At 52.9% G+C, this 14,786-nt stretch overlaps 1 protein-coding gene across 2 annotated transcripts; it reads right to left on the bottom strand.

The window, feature by feature from the left end:
* Positions 1-181: 181 nt before the first annotated feature.
* ITGB2 (integrin subunit beta 2) lies at positions 182-14,227 on the bottom strand. 2 transcript variants are annotated; one of them, XM_075094216.1, is made up of 16 exons: positions 14,094-14,227; positions 6,906-6,963; positions 6,468-6,556; positions 5,995-6,178; positions 5,634-5,804; positions 5,155-5,396; positions 4,639-4,794; positions 4,364-4,459; positions 4,131-4,220; positions 3,652-3,792; positions 3,207-3,391; positions 1,729-1,973; positions 1,252-1,471; positions 884-1,089; positions 629-795; positions 182-344 (listed from the first exon to the last, which is right to left on the bottom strand). In XM_075094216.1, exons 2-16 carry the CDS (start codon positions 6,958-6,960, stop codon positions 279-281), a joined length of 2,313 nt encoding a protein of 770 aa, XP_074950317.1. In that variant the 5' UTR covers positions 6,961-6,963; positions 14,094-14,227; the 3' UTR covers positions 182-278. The 2 variants fall into 2 exon arrangements, with proteins under 2 accessions (XP_074950317.1, XP_074950318.1); XM_075094217.1 differs by lacking the exon at positions 14,094-14,227 and adding an exon at positions 8,478-8,567.
* Between the last annotated feature and the right edge of the window lie 559 nt (positions 14,228-14,786).

The following is a 14,786-nucleotide window of genomic DNA, read 5'->3' as shown; positions in this document are numbered from 1 at the left end:
CATACCCACTGGTGACACCTGCTCTGCAGCCCCATCCATGGCAAAACCGTGGCTGTTCCCTTCTCCCAGCTCCACTAACCCAACTATTGAGCACTGCACCAGGGGACAGGTATGGTGCAGCCCCTCAGCCAATGCCTGATGTGCTGGTGACCTCTTGGAAGAAGGGAACAAACCAACAAGATAAAGAAGAGGAGGTGGGAGCCTTAGTTTGAGATTTTCTTAGCCTGGAGTTTCCTTATTTAATGGTGGGTCCTAGCACTGCTGGGTGCTGCTCCGCTTCACTGCCCATCGAACCTGGGGTTCACAACCGTGGTGGTGGCACTCTTAAAGAGGGGGTTATCAGCCTGGAAGGAGAGAGGTGAGGCCCACGTTGCTCTGCTGTATTGGATTTTCAGCAGAGCATTACCCACTCCACCCCTCCCACTGTCAACAGTGCAGACAGTGTTGGCAGAAGAGCCCACAGGCTGCTTTAGCCCCTTGCAAAATCCAGCCAGTCTGTGAAACCAGCCAGTGGTGAGGGCTCAGGTCTGCCATGGCTGCCTCTGGAGAGGTTGTCCCCTCCAGGTGTCCCCATCACATGTACGTGCGTATCCCAGCACACCCCACAGCCGTGGACAGGCTCTCTTACTTCGTTCCACTTGGCTTTGGATTTCTCCTTCTCGAACCGGCGGTATTCCCGGCGGTCAAACAGCTCCGTCAAGAGCCGCCAGATCATCAGGAGCACCAGACCGATGAGGGCCACACCGGCAACAGTTCCTCCCACAATCAGTGCGATGTTGGGAGGCTCTGGGCACTCTGTGGGGCAGACAGATGAGGGCTGCAGCCACCATGGCAGAGCCGGCAGCCTGCCTGCAGAGAAGCAGAAGGAGCAGGGCTGGGGTACCTTTTTCAGGATTGACGGTGACAGTGTATGTCTCCTCGCCATCCTCCTGGACCATGCGGAAGGAGATCCAGCAGTTCTGGGAGTCCTTCTCCCTGCACTGCTTGCTCACCCCTTTCAACTCCTTGACCACCTGGATTTTGGAGCAGGCCTGGGAGCAGTTCTTCTCAAACGGGCCACTAAAGAAGGTCTTGCACTCCACGCATGAGCTGCAAAACGGGCAACCACAGTTCACCTCTGCAGGGGCAGAGGCCCCCTCACCTGGCTTTGACCACAGCTGTGCTCTGCACAAGCACAGGCAGGGCTTGCCTGCACCTGCTCAGGTAGGGGAGAGGATCCCCACCACCCCCCAGGATATTGATGTCACTCACACATATCTGCCACAGGGTGAGGGGCAGCCAGGGCAGTCCTGGCAGAAGGGGGGCTGGTATCCCCCCAGGCACTGGCAGTGGTTGCAGTGGCAGGTCCCACGATGACTGCACTCGTTGCCGTGGATGTTCAAGCAGCCTTCCGTTGATTTCTTGCACTGGCAGGCGCTGCCCTGGTACTCAGGCAGGCACTTGCACTCCCCGCAGTCACATCTCCCACGTTCTGCAGGGGAAGACCTTTCAGACCAGGATCCTACAGAGACCCAGGTCACCCTCCCTCTGCCTGTGCTTGGAGAGCATCCCCGACTCTGCTCTCTCCGTGCCACCCTCCATGGTATGGTCAAGGAGGTCCTGCAGGCTGGTGTGGTGCAGGACCAAACCCACCCACTTGGGTTTTGGCAGGGAAAGACAGCATCTCACTGGGGATTTAATCTTTCTAAACACTGCCTTGGTGGAGAAACCGTCATGCAGATGCATCACCTTTGCCACCACAAAGGGCACCGTCGTGAAACTCGCAGTTCATGTTGTCGCACTCGCAGAAGGTGCCGTAGATCTGCTTGTCGGGCACGTCGCTGGTGTGGCAGATGCACTGCCCACACACACAGTCTCCCAGCCCCGAGCAGATGACTGAGCTGTTGTCCTTCCGGCAGCTACCCTCCAGCTCCTTGCTGGTCTTGCCTTTGGTTTCGCACTCGCAGTTCTTGCCTGTGTAGCCCAAATTGCAGCTGCCGTCAAAAGAGAGGAGAGCGCCTAGGTCAGTGGCTATAAAAAATGCTGTGGGACATGTGTGGTATCCAGACCTCAGCCAAATTGGAGCAAATCTGGGACAGCCTCACCAAAACACAAAATCATGGCATGTTGGTGCTAACTCTGTGCTGGAGTAGGGTGGCCAACCAGGAGGAAGCCTCAGAAATGCTGCTCTCCCTGCTGGTCGTATTTACAGCACCAAACAGCTGCCCGGAAATTATTGTTATATTCATGACTTCCAAACTCTTACCAAGGTGATCTGAGTGCTTCCTGAGGAAACCCAGTCTTTTCCTCTCCCTGCCACCAAGGGCCATGAAGCAATAATTGCACTTAAACACCTGCGTGAACTACAGCCCCAAAGTGGGATTTTGAGAGATTTTTGCAGAAATATTTGTATGCACGATGGGTGGGTTGGTGGATGGTTGGATAGTTTGAGCTACCAAGATGATCAGGGGACTGGAGCATCTCCCTTATGAGGAAATGCTGAGAGACTTGGGTTTGTTCAGCCTGGAGAAGGCTGAGGGGGAATCTCATCAATACCTATAAATATCTAAAGGGTGGGTGTCAGGAGGATGGGACTAGGCTCTTTTCAACAGTGCCCAATGACAGGACAAGGGGCAATGGGTGCAAGTTGGAACACAGCAAGTTCCACCTCAATATGAGGAAAAACAACTTTCCTGTGAGGGTGGCAGAGCAGTGGCACAGACTGCCCAGGGAGGTTGTGGAGTCTCCTTCCCTGGAGGCATTCAAAACCCACCTGGATGTGGTCCTGTGCCCCCTTGCTTTAGGTGTGCCTGCTCAAGCAGGAGGGTTGGATGAGATGACCTCCAGAGGTCCCTTCCAACCCCTACCATTCTGCAATTCTGTGACTCTGTGGTGGATAGTTGGATCGATGGGTGGGTGGATGCCCTTAGGAAAGCAGCAGAGACTCCACCAACAGAAGAGAGAGGTCACTGTGTCCCCTGCCTCCATGAACGTAAACCACCTCTCTGAATAAGAAAATTGGTGCCAAGCTGCAGAGCCAGGCCATGACTGAGGGTGATGTGTACACCTCTGCTAAGCCCTCACCCAGTCCCATGTTCCCCAGGCACAGAGGTGCTTGGAGGAACCAAGCGCACCGAGCAGTTGCCCTCACTTGGCCCAGCATCCCTCTCCCAGCAGCTCCCCAGCTTTGGCAGTGTTTGATAGTGTTTTGGGGTGACAGCATGTACCTGCAAATCCCACAGACAATGCTGCCTTTCCCATTGCAGGCAGTTGGGTCAGACTGCTTGGTGCAGTTGCAGTCGCAGTTGCTGTCCAGGTGGATGGTGAGGGTGTCTGTGAAGCCCAGCGGCCGGATGGTGAAGGACTGCCTTTTGATGCACTTCTTGGCTGTGACCTTCACTTTGAAGGTGACCTAGAAAATGCAAAGTGAGAAAGGGAGGTGCCAGAGGCTGTCAGGTAGCTTCAGCAGTTGGAAGGTGGTATCAGCCCCAGGCTGAGCACACACACATCCAACACAATGGAGGATTTCCCCCACCATGCCGCATTTTGGACACTTTAGGCATTAAATTAATGTAAACAGAAAGCCTGGAACAACAGGGTGGGCTCCTGCCATTAAACAGGAAGGGCACCAAGAACCTTGCAAGCTGTGAGGGTACGTATGGGGGAACGTACCTCATGGTTGATCTTGACATCATCACACTGCCCTCTCACTTCATCCATGACGACCTTGCCATTACTGCATGTGGAGTCATATTTGACATCCAGGATGTCCGGCAGGGTGGAGTGGTCCAAGATGATTCGCGAGGAGAGGTTCTGTAAGGAAATGGTGGAGAAAGTGCCATCAGTCCAAGAGGAGACCAAAGCAAGGGGGTATGGGGTTGCAGATCAGGGATCCCCCCCAGACCAGGGGATAGGGGCAGCGAGCACTCCAGGCTGGGGTCTCAGCTGCCTGGGGTGGTTCTGGAAAGGCAGGCGATGATAGAATTGGAGAGGAGGGAACCCTTTGCTTGCTGTGAGCAGAGGGACTCAGCATGTCCTGTCCAAAAAGCCATGGTCCCAACCGCTCTCTGACAGCAAGGATGCACAATGGGAATCTTTCCCTGCTTTGAGCCCTGCAAGACAGGCAAAACACAGCCTTCTCTAGCACTTACGTTGTAGGCCACCTGGATGAGTTCAATGATGTTGCTGGAGTCCTCGTTCAGCTCTCCCACTGCTGACTTTGGAATCAGCTCACTGAGTTTCTGCCAATGGAGAGCAAAGAGGTGAGTGGTCCCCCCTGTGTGATGGCAGAGCAGGGGGCAGTGGCAGGAGGACACACACACAGCTCTTTCTGTCCCCCCGGTGGAGGGATGGGAGACACCTGGAGCATCTGAAGTCTCCTTACCTTGTAAATGTCCACCACCTTACTGGTGACAGCAAAAATGGGCTGAATGTTGTTTTCAGCAAGTTTCTGGACCAGCTGGCCTACAGATGGGTAGTCCTAGATAGGGAGAGGGATGCTGTGCTCAGCATGATCTCCCCAACTAGCAGAAGGGTGAGCAGTTTGGATTTCATGGCCCAAATTATGGTGACCTTGTTGTCTCAGCAACAGGCTTTTTATGTGAAATTTTTCTTCTGCCTGGGAGAGCAAGGCTGAGGGTACAGCTCCTGGGTACTTACAAACTCATTGCTCTTTTTGTACATGTTGTCCTCCAAGTGGCACTTGCCGTCATTGGGGGTCAGGATGGCCCCAAGCTTGCCGTCGCCGGCGAAGTGGAAGCCGTCATCAGTAGCATATACCAGCAAGCGGGTCACATTGCGCCAGCCAATCAAGTCCTGCAAGTGGCATGGAGACCTGTCCCTGAGCGGGACTGGGAGGATGGTGCCAAAGGGCACGGTACGGCCCTTGCCGAAGCATGCAAGTCTTGTGTTGGCCACAGTGGGAGACATGGGGCACAGAGGAGGTGGGTTACAGGAGATCAGGGTCAGGAGGCTGGGGTAAGATGCTCTCTTGTACCCCCCCCCCCCCCCCCGAGTAACCTGCCTCACTGCCAAATCAGGACTTATACATGATGGGCTTCCAGAGCCCATCTAGAGAGGGGCAGAGCCACCTCCTGAGGGATGGTGCGTGAGCATGGGTCGCAGCCCTCACACCTGCCCACAGCTGCCAGCAGCAAGGCAGAAGTGGGGACTCACCCCACACACCGCTGCCTGCAGCATTGCATCCAGCCCCCCCTCTGGGGCATCCAGGTTTCCCGAGATAAACTGCTTCCCCACTTCGCTTTCAAACTTCTTGGCGTTGTCGGTCAGCGAGAGGATGTGCTTGAAGGCAAAGGGAGGCTGGCATTGATTGTCCTTATTGGGGCAGGGGTTCTTCAGCTTCTCAGGGTGTGTGTTGACAAAGGGCAGCACCGTCTTGTCCACGAAGGAGCCAAACCCTACGGCATCCAGGACCACACGTCAGGGGCAGGCAGGGACTGGCAGGTGTCCCTACAGTACATGGCATGGACTATCTGCTGGCCCCCATGTGTATGCCCACAACCCTTGCCCCAACACACTCTCCAGCCTGGCAGAGGACAGGTGATGCTGCCCGCTGCCTGCATCCCACTCCAGCCCTGTGGCTCTTCCTGGCAGCAAACAGCCATGCTGGGATCCCATGTTGGAGACAGGCTCACCTATGCGGCGAGAAGGGGTGGTGCTCTCCAGCGCCCTGAGCAGCTCCCCTCCCAGCTTCTTCACCTTCTCCAGGTCATCCAGCATGGAGTAGGAGAGGTCCATGAGGTAGTAGAGATCAATGGGGTACCCCATGGCACGGCGAAACTTCACCTCAAATTCAGCAGGCTGGCCTGCAGGACAGGAACGCTGGGATCAGCTGCCATGCTGTGGCTCACATCCCACCCCATCGCCCACCCACTGCTGGGATCCTCCTCTCTTTTGGAAGAAAAGGGGAGGAAATGCGAGCTGTGACATCACGCTGCGTCCAGGCTGAGCCTGCAGGTGAGTGGAAGGGCATTGGAAATGCCAAGTAGACCGTACCTATCCTCAGTTTCAGGTGCACCTCCTGGGGAGTCAGCTGTATGTCGTTGCTTAGGGGACTCGCCTGTGTCTTTGTAACACTGCTGACTGGAAACTCAATCTCTTCGGGCAAGCATCCCCTCTGCTGCAGCTGCTCGATGGTGTCACACCGGATGGAGTCTGGCTCGCCAGCTTTGGTGAAACTCTGTGTGTTGCAACATCAGCAGGAAAAAATCAGGAGGAGCAGGAGGTGGTCAGGCTCATTACAGGATGACCCAGCTCCCAGACCAGGTCTCCAGGGTATTGATGGAGAAAGGAAGGTTGAAGGGTCCTGTCTGTCAGAGCCCTCCCAGCCCCATCCACCGTGTAGGACACAAAACACTCCCATGAAGCAGTCTCCCCCCTCCACCGCAGTGCAGAGCCGGGCAGGAAGGGTGACCATCCTGTTAGCTGTAGGCTGGGGGCTGACAGCACGAGAGGCTACATGGACTTACTGGCTTCTTGCACCAGGCGCAGCCAGGACCAGACTGGATACAGTCCTTGCATGTCCCCACCTTGATCTTAGGGCACTCCATGGCAAAGGCTGAAAAGGAGGGAAGACAGAGTTGGCTGGGGGGGCGAGACTCAGGGGAGGCTGGTCTGCAGCAGTGGCAGCCATGGGATGCTCTGACACCCAGCACCAGGCACTCATGCTGTCCTGAGCCTGCCCTGCCTACAAAACCCACGCTGGCAGGGTCCTCACCTACCTTGCTGTGCCTCAGCTGGGCTGGCTCATGTTAAGTCCAGATCCTGCGAAATGCAGGATCTGGCCCTTGCACACCTCTCAATGCCACATTCCCACCACTGTCTCACAGTATTTGGGTTTCCCCCCATTTCATTGCCCACTTGAGGTCCTGGGAGGAAGGCAGTGAGGAAGGGCAGGTAAGGCTCACCTGTCAGCATTAGCCAGGTCACTGCCAGCAGCTGGAGGCAGCAGTCACGCGACATTTTCTGCAAAACAAAAAGCATCTCTGTGACCACCTGGTGTAGGGAACCCTCAAACACTATTGAAAGTGGCTGCAGAGGATGGCAGCCCCAGGGAGATGTGCCCTTCCCACAGTCATTCCACTGCAGGCAGAGCCTGAGAGCATGACCCTGCCACAGCCCCAGGAGTGGGGCAGCCACGGCCAGGGCAGCCACCCTGACTTAGGATGGGTGCTGGCATGCCTTACCAAAAATAAGCTGTTTTCCAATAAACGTAGCTTTTAGACTAAATGTGGAAGTCAGCAGAGCAGGAACTTGCACTATATCACTATGCATTCAGCTGAACTGCTGCAAAGCTTGATGTAGTATTTATCCAGCCTCTTTGATATGTATGATTATATCTATGTAACACTGGAAAATCTCAAGCACTGCATTTACCTTTTACTAGATATGAGTTTTTTCAACATCTGTGTCAAGTTATATTTGTATGGAAACTGGAATCAAGATTTACGATTTCTATTAATTAACTAGCAAGGTGTGCTAGATACGTGAGGAAAGAAGTCTACTACTTTTACATTTAACTGATTTATCAAGGAAATTAAGTATTTCAGGTAGTGAATTAATATAAGTTTTCCTGCTGAGCGTTTCCAACACGCAAAGGTTTCCAAAATCACAGCACAGGTAACCAACGTCATAGGAGAGCCACAGTCCCACTTCCGAGGGAAGTAGAGAGGCTGGCTCACACTGTGTGGTGAGGTCTAGCCTGCCAGTGTGGCAACCGTCAGGCTGGCTCTTGCACAACATGCAGAGTGAAGAAGGAGGATGGGATGTCAAAGTCAGACCTGCACGGGGAGGGGGGCCAGGGTGTGGTGCTGTGGGTGGGGGCTGGGGAGGTAGCTGCACATTTCTTACCGGCATGCAGGGAAGGACTCCCAGTACGTCGTCCAAACCCCATAAGCACTTACTATCCCCAGTTACACCAGCATTTCAGAGCATTATAGAGACCCTGTTCTTCGCAAGCATGTTCTTACAGTACGTGTTCTAGCCACTCACAATACTCATTTCTTGCCCCAAAGCACATCTCCTGATCCCGGCAATTTATGTCATCCATAAAGTCAGCTAAATTGCTCTTAGGGAGTGATTTTTCAGTGTTCTTCCTGTGGTGTCAGTGACATCACATTCATTAATTCTGTCTTTTCTCTTAATGCCTTCCCCCCAGCATGGCCATAGAGCAAAGTCCAGCAGAGTCATGGCCTTGCAACATGGATGCATACAGGGAAGTGAGAAAAGAGGAATTTGTTAAAAGAGGAAAAAGGAATAAGAAAGCACAAAGGAACAACAAACATTGCCCTTTTAAGCAATATTAGACACGGCATCCGAAAACCAGGTCATTGGTTTTGAAATAGCCCTGACACTGCTCTGAACAAGAAAATAACCACTCCCTGGCTCCTACAACTTGGCACAAAGTGCCATCGCCCCCTTCTGTGAACCTGATGAATTAACAGCTCAGAATCACATGGAAATGAGGAAATAAGGGAAACCTTCAGACGGTACTGAGGTCAGGTTAGTATGTAGGGCTGCTCAGATCCCCTTCTGAGATGTCAGGATGTCCTTTCTTAGCTCATCAGCCTCTGTAAGATACCAGACAAACAAGGGATAGCACTGGTCAGCCTTCGAAGAAAGTCTGGTCTCCTGAGGGCAAAAAGAAGGCCTCGGTAGGTTGATGGGTATTATTTCAGTGACATTTGCACAATGAGGTTTGGTGCTGTCATGGTTTAGCCCTAGTCAGCAACTGAGCACCACCCAGCCACATGCTCACTCACTTGCCCCACCCTAGGGGGATGGGGGAAGAGAATTAGAAAAGCAAAAGTAAGGAAAAAAACCCTCCTGAGTTGAGATAAGAACAGTTTAATAATTAAAATAAAACAGTAATAGTAATAATTATTATTATTATATAATGAAAAGGAAAATAAGAAGAGAGAGAGATAGAGGCAAAACTGAGGGGGGAACACCAAACAAATAACACGTGATGCAACCACCCACCGACACCACCTACCCCCAAACCACAGCTGCCTCCTCCCTGGCCAACTCCCTCCAGTCAATATACCGGGCATGATGTCATATGATATAGAATATCCCTTGGCCAAACCAGATCAGCTGTCCCGGCCACACCCCATCCCCTTCCAGCCTCCCATTGACCCTGCAGAGCACAGGAAGCCAGAAAAGCCCTTTACTAGTACAAGCACCACCTGGCAACACTTAGCACCAAATTAGCAATTACTTAGCAACAACCAAAACAACCGTGTGCCACCAACACCATTTCCATACTAAATCCAAAACACACCACAACAGTTACAGTGAAGAAAACTAACTCCATCCCTGCCAAAACCATGACAGGTGCCCAGCTATAGTATGGACTGGGAGGTGTGGCAGGACTACAACGGCTAGTTGTCACCATAACCTATGGCAGGGTCACCTGGATGTGAAGGTTTGGAGCCTTGAAAATCCCACCCTGCGCTGGAGTCAGTCTCCCCAGCAGAGTTCCATCAGTCTTGCTACTGCACAGCTTCACAGGGCACAAGAGGCCCCTCTGTGGTCACCTGGCCAAACCCTCACAGTGACATGGCCCAGGAGCTAACTCTGCCATGGCTTGCCTAAGCCCATCCTGTGGTGGGTGGGCAGAGTCCTTCTTCACAAAGACATCCTCTGTAAGTCCCTCGTCCCTCTCCACCACTACACTCCACCTTGCTAAGTTTTTAAGGGCATCGTGTATCATCACAGCTGCAACATCCCAGGCTGCATGATCTTTGCTTGCTGTGCTTAGCTGGCCCAACACATTTTTGTCACCTCCAACTTCTGCCAGCACTGTTTGAGCTTGCAGACAACAGGTAAAAACTCTTGAAGAATAAAAAAAGAAAAAGATCTTAACAGTAAAATCTCTTAAGAAGGCAGGGTGGACATCAGACCCCTGTTGGACCCTCCTGGGTGCACATAGCTGGGAAATTACTTTGATTACTCATTTGGGCAGTAGCACCCTGGGATGGCCCGGGGTGCACCTGGTGACCTGTGCCAGCCCAACCTGAGAGGTCCTCCAAGAGCAACATCACAGTCTGAGACACAGCTGCCTCCTTCATGCCCACATTTGCTATACTCTTAGCTGTGTTCATGCTCTTAGTTTGTTATTGATAGCTGCTTTGCCATGTGCGTCCGGTTAATTAGTAGTACCCTGGCGATGCTGAAAACAGTGTGAGCTCATATTTCTGCAACCCCCTCAAAAATCAAGACCAGGGAAACAGGCTTTTGCTGGGCAAGCACTGGCAGGAGGGACGAGCCACTCCCGCCCTCATTTCCTGTAGCACTCAGCTGATCAACACCCCAAATATGCTTAATTAGGCTCCAGCTCTCCTACAACCTAGAACTTCCCACATGGGCTGTGGGGACCAAACCAATGGGCTCTCTGAGCTCCTGCCATCTTCCCTGCCCAATGTTTCCAGGTGTTTAATTCCTGCTGCCGTGCCAAGGGGCGGGTAGGCAATGGGGTGGACTGAGGTTCTGCGAGCTGCTCATCCTTGCTGGGGGTTAGAGGTTCCTGCTTACAGGCTCGTCTCATGAAACAGAGCAAGTTTCCAACTAAAACTGATTTTAAAAAGCTCCCAAACCCCAGAAATAAACTGGGAATCTCAACACACACCCAGCTCTGGCTGCTATTGAGTTTTGTAACACAGGGTTCATTTTATGGGCTGGATTTGGTTGCCTTTCTTATCCCCAAAGTAATTTCTTTTTCTTTCCCCTGTTGCAAGAATGTAAATCACACCCTGATACTAGGGGACAGCAGCTGAAGAAAGCTTACTAATACTTTTCTTTTGCTGTGGAGGGAAATTATTCACTGCTATGTGGGTGGATGAGCATATACGTGGCATTTGATGTTTCATAGAGAACAAATGGGGTTTCTGCTTTTGCCTGCCTCCTTACAGCGTTCAGGGGAGAGGAAAGCAGGTTTTCATTCTGACTCTGCATTAGCAGGGCCCATACATGGGCCTTAGCAGCGTTTTCTCCAACCCTTTTGGTGATCCCTCTGGCTCAGTCCCAGACTTGCACTGCTACCACCAGTCCTGGGTGCTCTTCTCCTGGGTGTACTCTGCCTGGGATGTTGGTTTTTTTCCCTCTTTTTCATAAATCAAGACATGCAGAGGGATGTACACAGTCCATCCTCCTGCCCTGGTGTGAAGGAGCAGAACTGCAGAGCTTTGCAACCACCTTCATCCCTGGGTGGGGAGTGGGGTGCTGAGACTGAGCGCCCTAGCTAGGGGCAGGGTGTGTTGCCACCAGGCTCTGCTCCCTGGTGAGGGCTGCATGGTGGCATTGCGGGGAGAAGGCTGCACCCCAGGACCAGGGTCCTCCTTGGCCCTGAGCCCTGATCTTCTCGCCACATGCCTTGGGTGGCTCAGGACTGGGGCTTTGCTTCACCAGGAGCCCTTTGCAGAAGCCACCAGGGTACTCCACATATGGAGCATCTCTAGTTTGCCATATATTATATACCTGGCATGGCTCAGGCAGGATGAGATGCTCCTGAAGGGTTTGCGAGCCAGAAAATGTGAAGGTGGCCTCAGGGAAGGTACACGAGGACAGGGCTGGGTGCTGTCCTGGCTGCGGCCAGGGAGCAAAGCTGGGACCCACCAGCCTCTTAGGGCTCTAGGCATGCTGGGGGGTGTTGGTGGGATGGAACAGGCTGCTGTGCAATATGGAGGAGTGAGTTGAGATTTATAAATAGGGCTGAAGGGGAAGTGTTGATGCTAGCGGTGATCTTGTTGCTATAAATAAGATGTCCGTGCAACAGCAGAGACAGGTCTTGCAGTCTGTTAGCCACATCTCGCCTTCAGTACTCTGCAAAGCACCCATTTTCTTGCAAAACAGGAGACTATGGTCTTGTGCCCAGGATCCCTGGAGGACTCCTGGGGTGCCTGCACCATCCTGTTGTGGTGTAGCTGTGACACCTGCAAGGGTGAGGTGCCATTAGTGTCAGTGCTCGTGCCTTGGTGACCCGGGTGCTTCCTCCATGTTCCCAAGTATCCCCAGTGCCGCGTCACTCTCATGCTGTGACAAAGATACCGGGTATCATACCCAGCAGCACTTCTCTTTTCCTCCCTGCCTGCTCTGGGTGGCCCCAGACCCCGTGCACTGGTAGTAAATGAGCAGAGTGGGGTACAGCAAGGATGGGAGAGTGGATGTTACTTGGGTTGTGGCCATTTCTTCTATCACTTGGTTGTGTGAAATAGATATTTCCCATCAAGGAAGATGGCCATAAGCAGGGCTGCCCACTGGCTAAGACCCGCTCCAGGCAAAGTATCATGCTCAGTGTGTGTGTGTACATATTTATATATATATTTTAATATATATATAAAAATTAAAGAAAAAATATATAAAATATTGAAAAGTATTTTTATATGTCTAAAAAAGAATATATATTCCTATGTCCTATTATAGGAAATATGTATACATTTTATATATATTTCCTTCCAGCAGCCTTCAGTCCCTGCAGGGGATGGACGTGTGGTAAGAGCACTTTCCCACGTGCTCCAAGTACCTGGTCCACGCTGCCCCTTGGCTCTGAGTGTGGAGGTCCCTGGGTGCCCTTGGGATCCTCGCCCTGGTCTGGGAGGCCAGGGATTTGTGCTGTTCGGTGTCCTTGGGTCAGAGCCCTGCTTGGGTAGGAAAGGGCTACCCCACTGGCTGTTATGCCCTGGGTAGTCTGGGATTTTTTAAGAGCAGAAAAGCTGTTTCTTGTGTCTGGGTTTACAGAGATGCAGGACAGAGTCCTCGGGGCTGAGCAGGGACCCAGGGACCTGCCTGAGGACACAGCCTGTCCCCTGGAGCTAGCAGAGCTTGTGCTTCGTGGGAGAAAAAGAGGGATGACCTATTGCCACCAGCCCTATGGTGACTCAAGTATGTCTTTCTCTGAGAAAACCTTGCACTGTGCTTTCCAGCACACTGAGATCACTTGTGATTGAAACAGCACCAGGATGAGGACGAAAGTGCAAAACCACTGTGTGAAGCAGGATGTGGCAGCTGCAACAGTGAAACGCACCACTAAAAACCTTCCCCCATCTTGCAGAAGCTGCGTACCGGCATCTGTGCTGGCTACAGGCCGCAACACCTCTGCAAGTGTTCACACGTTTGCTTTTCACCTGCCTGGGAGGCTGGGAACTGGGACCACAGTGTTGGAAAAAGCATCGAAAACAGATGCCAGGCTGCTTTTCCTGACACCTTGGGTATGCTCTGCATTTTGCCTGCATCCAAGAGGCAAGGAGATTTTGGGAAGTATCTGCTGTCCCTGGGGTTAGCTTGCCTGCCTCTGCTGTGTTACCTGCTGCCGCCAGGCATTTTCAACAGTCGTCAGCAGAGTATCCGATGTGTACAGCACACAGAGTGATGGAGGAGAAGAGTGAGGGTCACATCTGTCTTCTCCCCAGGCCCACAGGGGTACAGGAAGGTCCCTGTGCCAATGTGCCAGCGGTGGCACCATGCTGAGTCACCCCCAGCAGCCATCCCTGCCTCCCCCATGCCACGCCACTGTGCCAGTTTCCTCTTCCCCTCTGAGCCGTCACATGCTGCAACCAGTGGCGTGTGTTTGTATGGGATCCCACGGGGAAGAAGGGAGTCCTGAGAGGGGAGCCAGTGCAGCTGTGAGCCCTGGTGCTTGCCCAGTGCTGCCAGCCAGGAATGCAGCCAGCACTGCTCTCCCTAGTATCGGGGGGGGGGGTACGGGGGAGCACGCTGCACCATCTCTGCTCTGCTTTCCAGGCCCATGGGGCAGTGAGGAAGGGGTTGTGTGTGGTCTGACACCTTCCCCCCAATAACAACCTGCAGTTCCAGGCTTAAACCTGTCTCCAAAAGCAAAAACAGTACAGACCAGGCAAGCTGCCTTAGCAAAGGCTCTGTAGACTGACTGCCGTGCCATGCCGCAAGTGGGAGGGACACCATGCTGAACTCCCTGAAGCCCGTCTAAGGTCTCAAACAGCAGGAAGTTAGGTCAAAAATTATAAAACAAAATCACTGGAAACACCAGAGCTATGAAACTGCCTTGTCACCCAGCTGCCTCCCTTCCCCCAGAAAGGAGGAACAAAACAGGAGAAAGAAAACAGAGATGCTGTACTTGCCTCGCATCAAGACCTCTCCTCTGTCCAGTGCTTGAGCTGGGATGACGATGGTCTCAACTTCTCAAGCTTGGATGGGAAATGCAGCCAGGCATCGGGAGCTTTGTGAAGCACCCCAAACCTTCCTTCTTATTTCTGTCTTATGGTTGGCTGGGGCAGCAAGGAGGAAGTCGGAGTGGTGGCTGTGGGAGGGCGTGTTCACCCTCCAAAACCCAACCAGCCCCACTTACACTGGCCAAAGCCCTGTCAATGCATCCTGCCCTGCAGGGCTGGGGCTGATCTCCTCCCTGGGCTACACCGGGGAGTCTGCAGCCCTCCCACTGCACATCGGAAAGGGACCCTACCCAAAACCCACCCTTTTTGCCCCACTTTTAACTTTTCACAGCACTGCCGGCAGCCAGTCCACTCCCCTATCTGGCAAATAAAGCTGTTAGTGGGGGAAACTGGTTCCTTTGGGAGCTATCAGTAGCCCTTTGGTGCAGAGAAGATAGGGAGCTGGCTCCCCTCAGACTCTAGGTTGGGGCCTGAAATTTTTGTGTTGGGCTGGCTGCTGGTGTAGCAAGGCCTCCTCACTTGGCAGAGGACACCAGTGCCATTCTTGCTGTGGCACAGTTCAGGACTGTGGTTTTTTTTTTAAGCAGCCTTCAAATTTTGTAGTGCAGGCTGCAATAACTCCTCCTAACAGACCTGCGACAG

The sequence above is a fragment of the Phalacrocorax aristotelis genome, chromosome 5 (genome assembly GCF_949628215.1).
Source record: "Phalacrocorax aristotelis chromosome 5, bGulAri2.1, whole genome shotgun sequence".
NCBI lineage: Eukaryota > Metazoa > Chordata > Aves > Suliformes > Phalacrocoracidae > Phalacrocorax > Phalacrocorax aristotelis.
The sequence above is the reverse complement of the archived record's forward strand: the minus strand, read 5'-3'. Positions and strand labels throughout refer to the sequence as shown.

Bases quoted from the DNA above. Each gene is read 5' to 3' on its own strand.
- ITGB2 (XM_075094216.1), bottom strand. From the start codon at position 6,960: ATGTCGCGTGACTGCTGCCTCCAGCTGCTGGCAGTGACCTGGCTAATG. The intron at 6,179-6,467 runs GTAAGTCCATGT...TGCAACACACAG, and splicing joins GCGCCTGGTGCAAGAAGCCA to AGTTTCACCAAAGCTGGCGA. The intron at 4,460-4,638 runs GTAAGTACCCAG...CTCCCTATCTAG, and splicing joins ACAAAAAGAGCAATGAGTTT to GACTACCCATCTGTAGGCCA.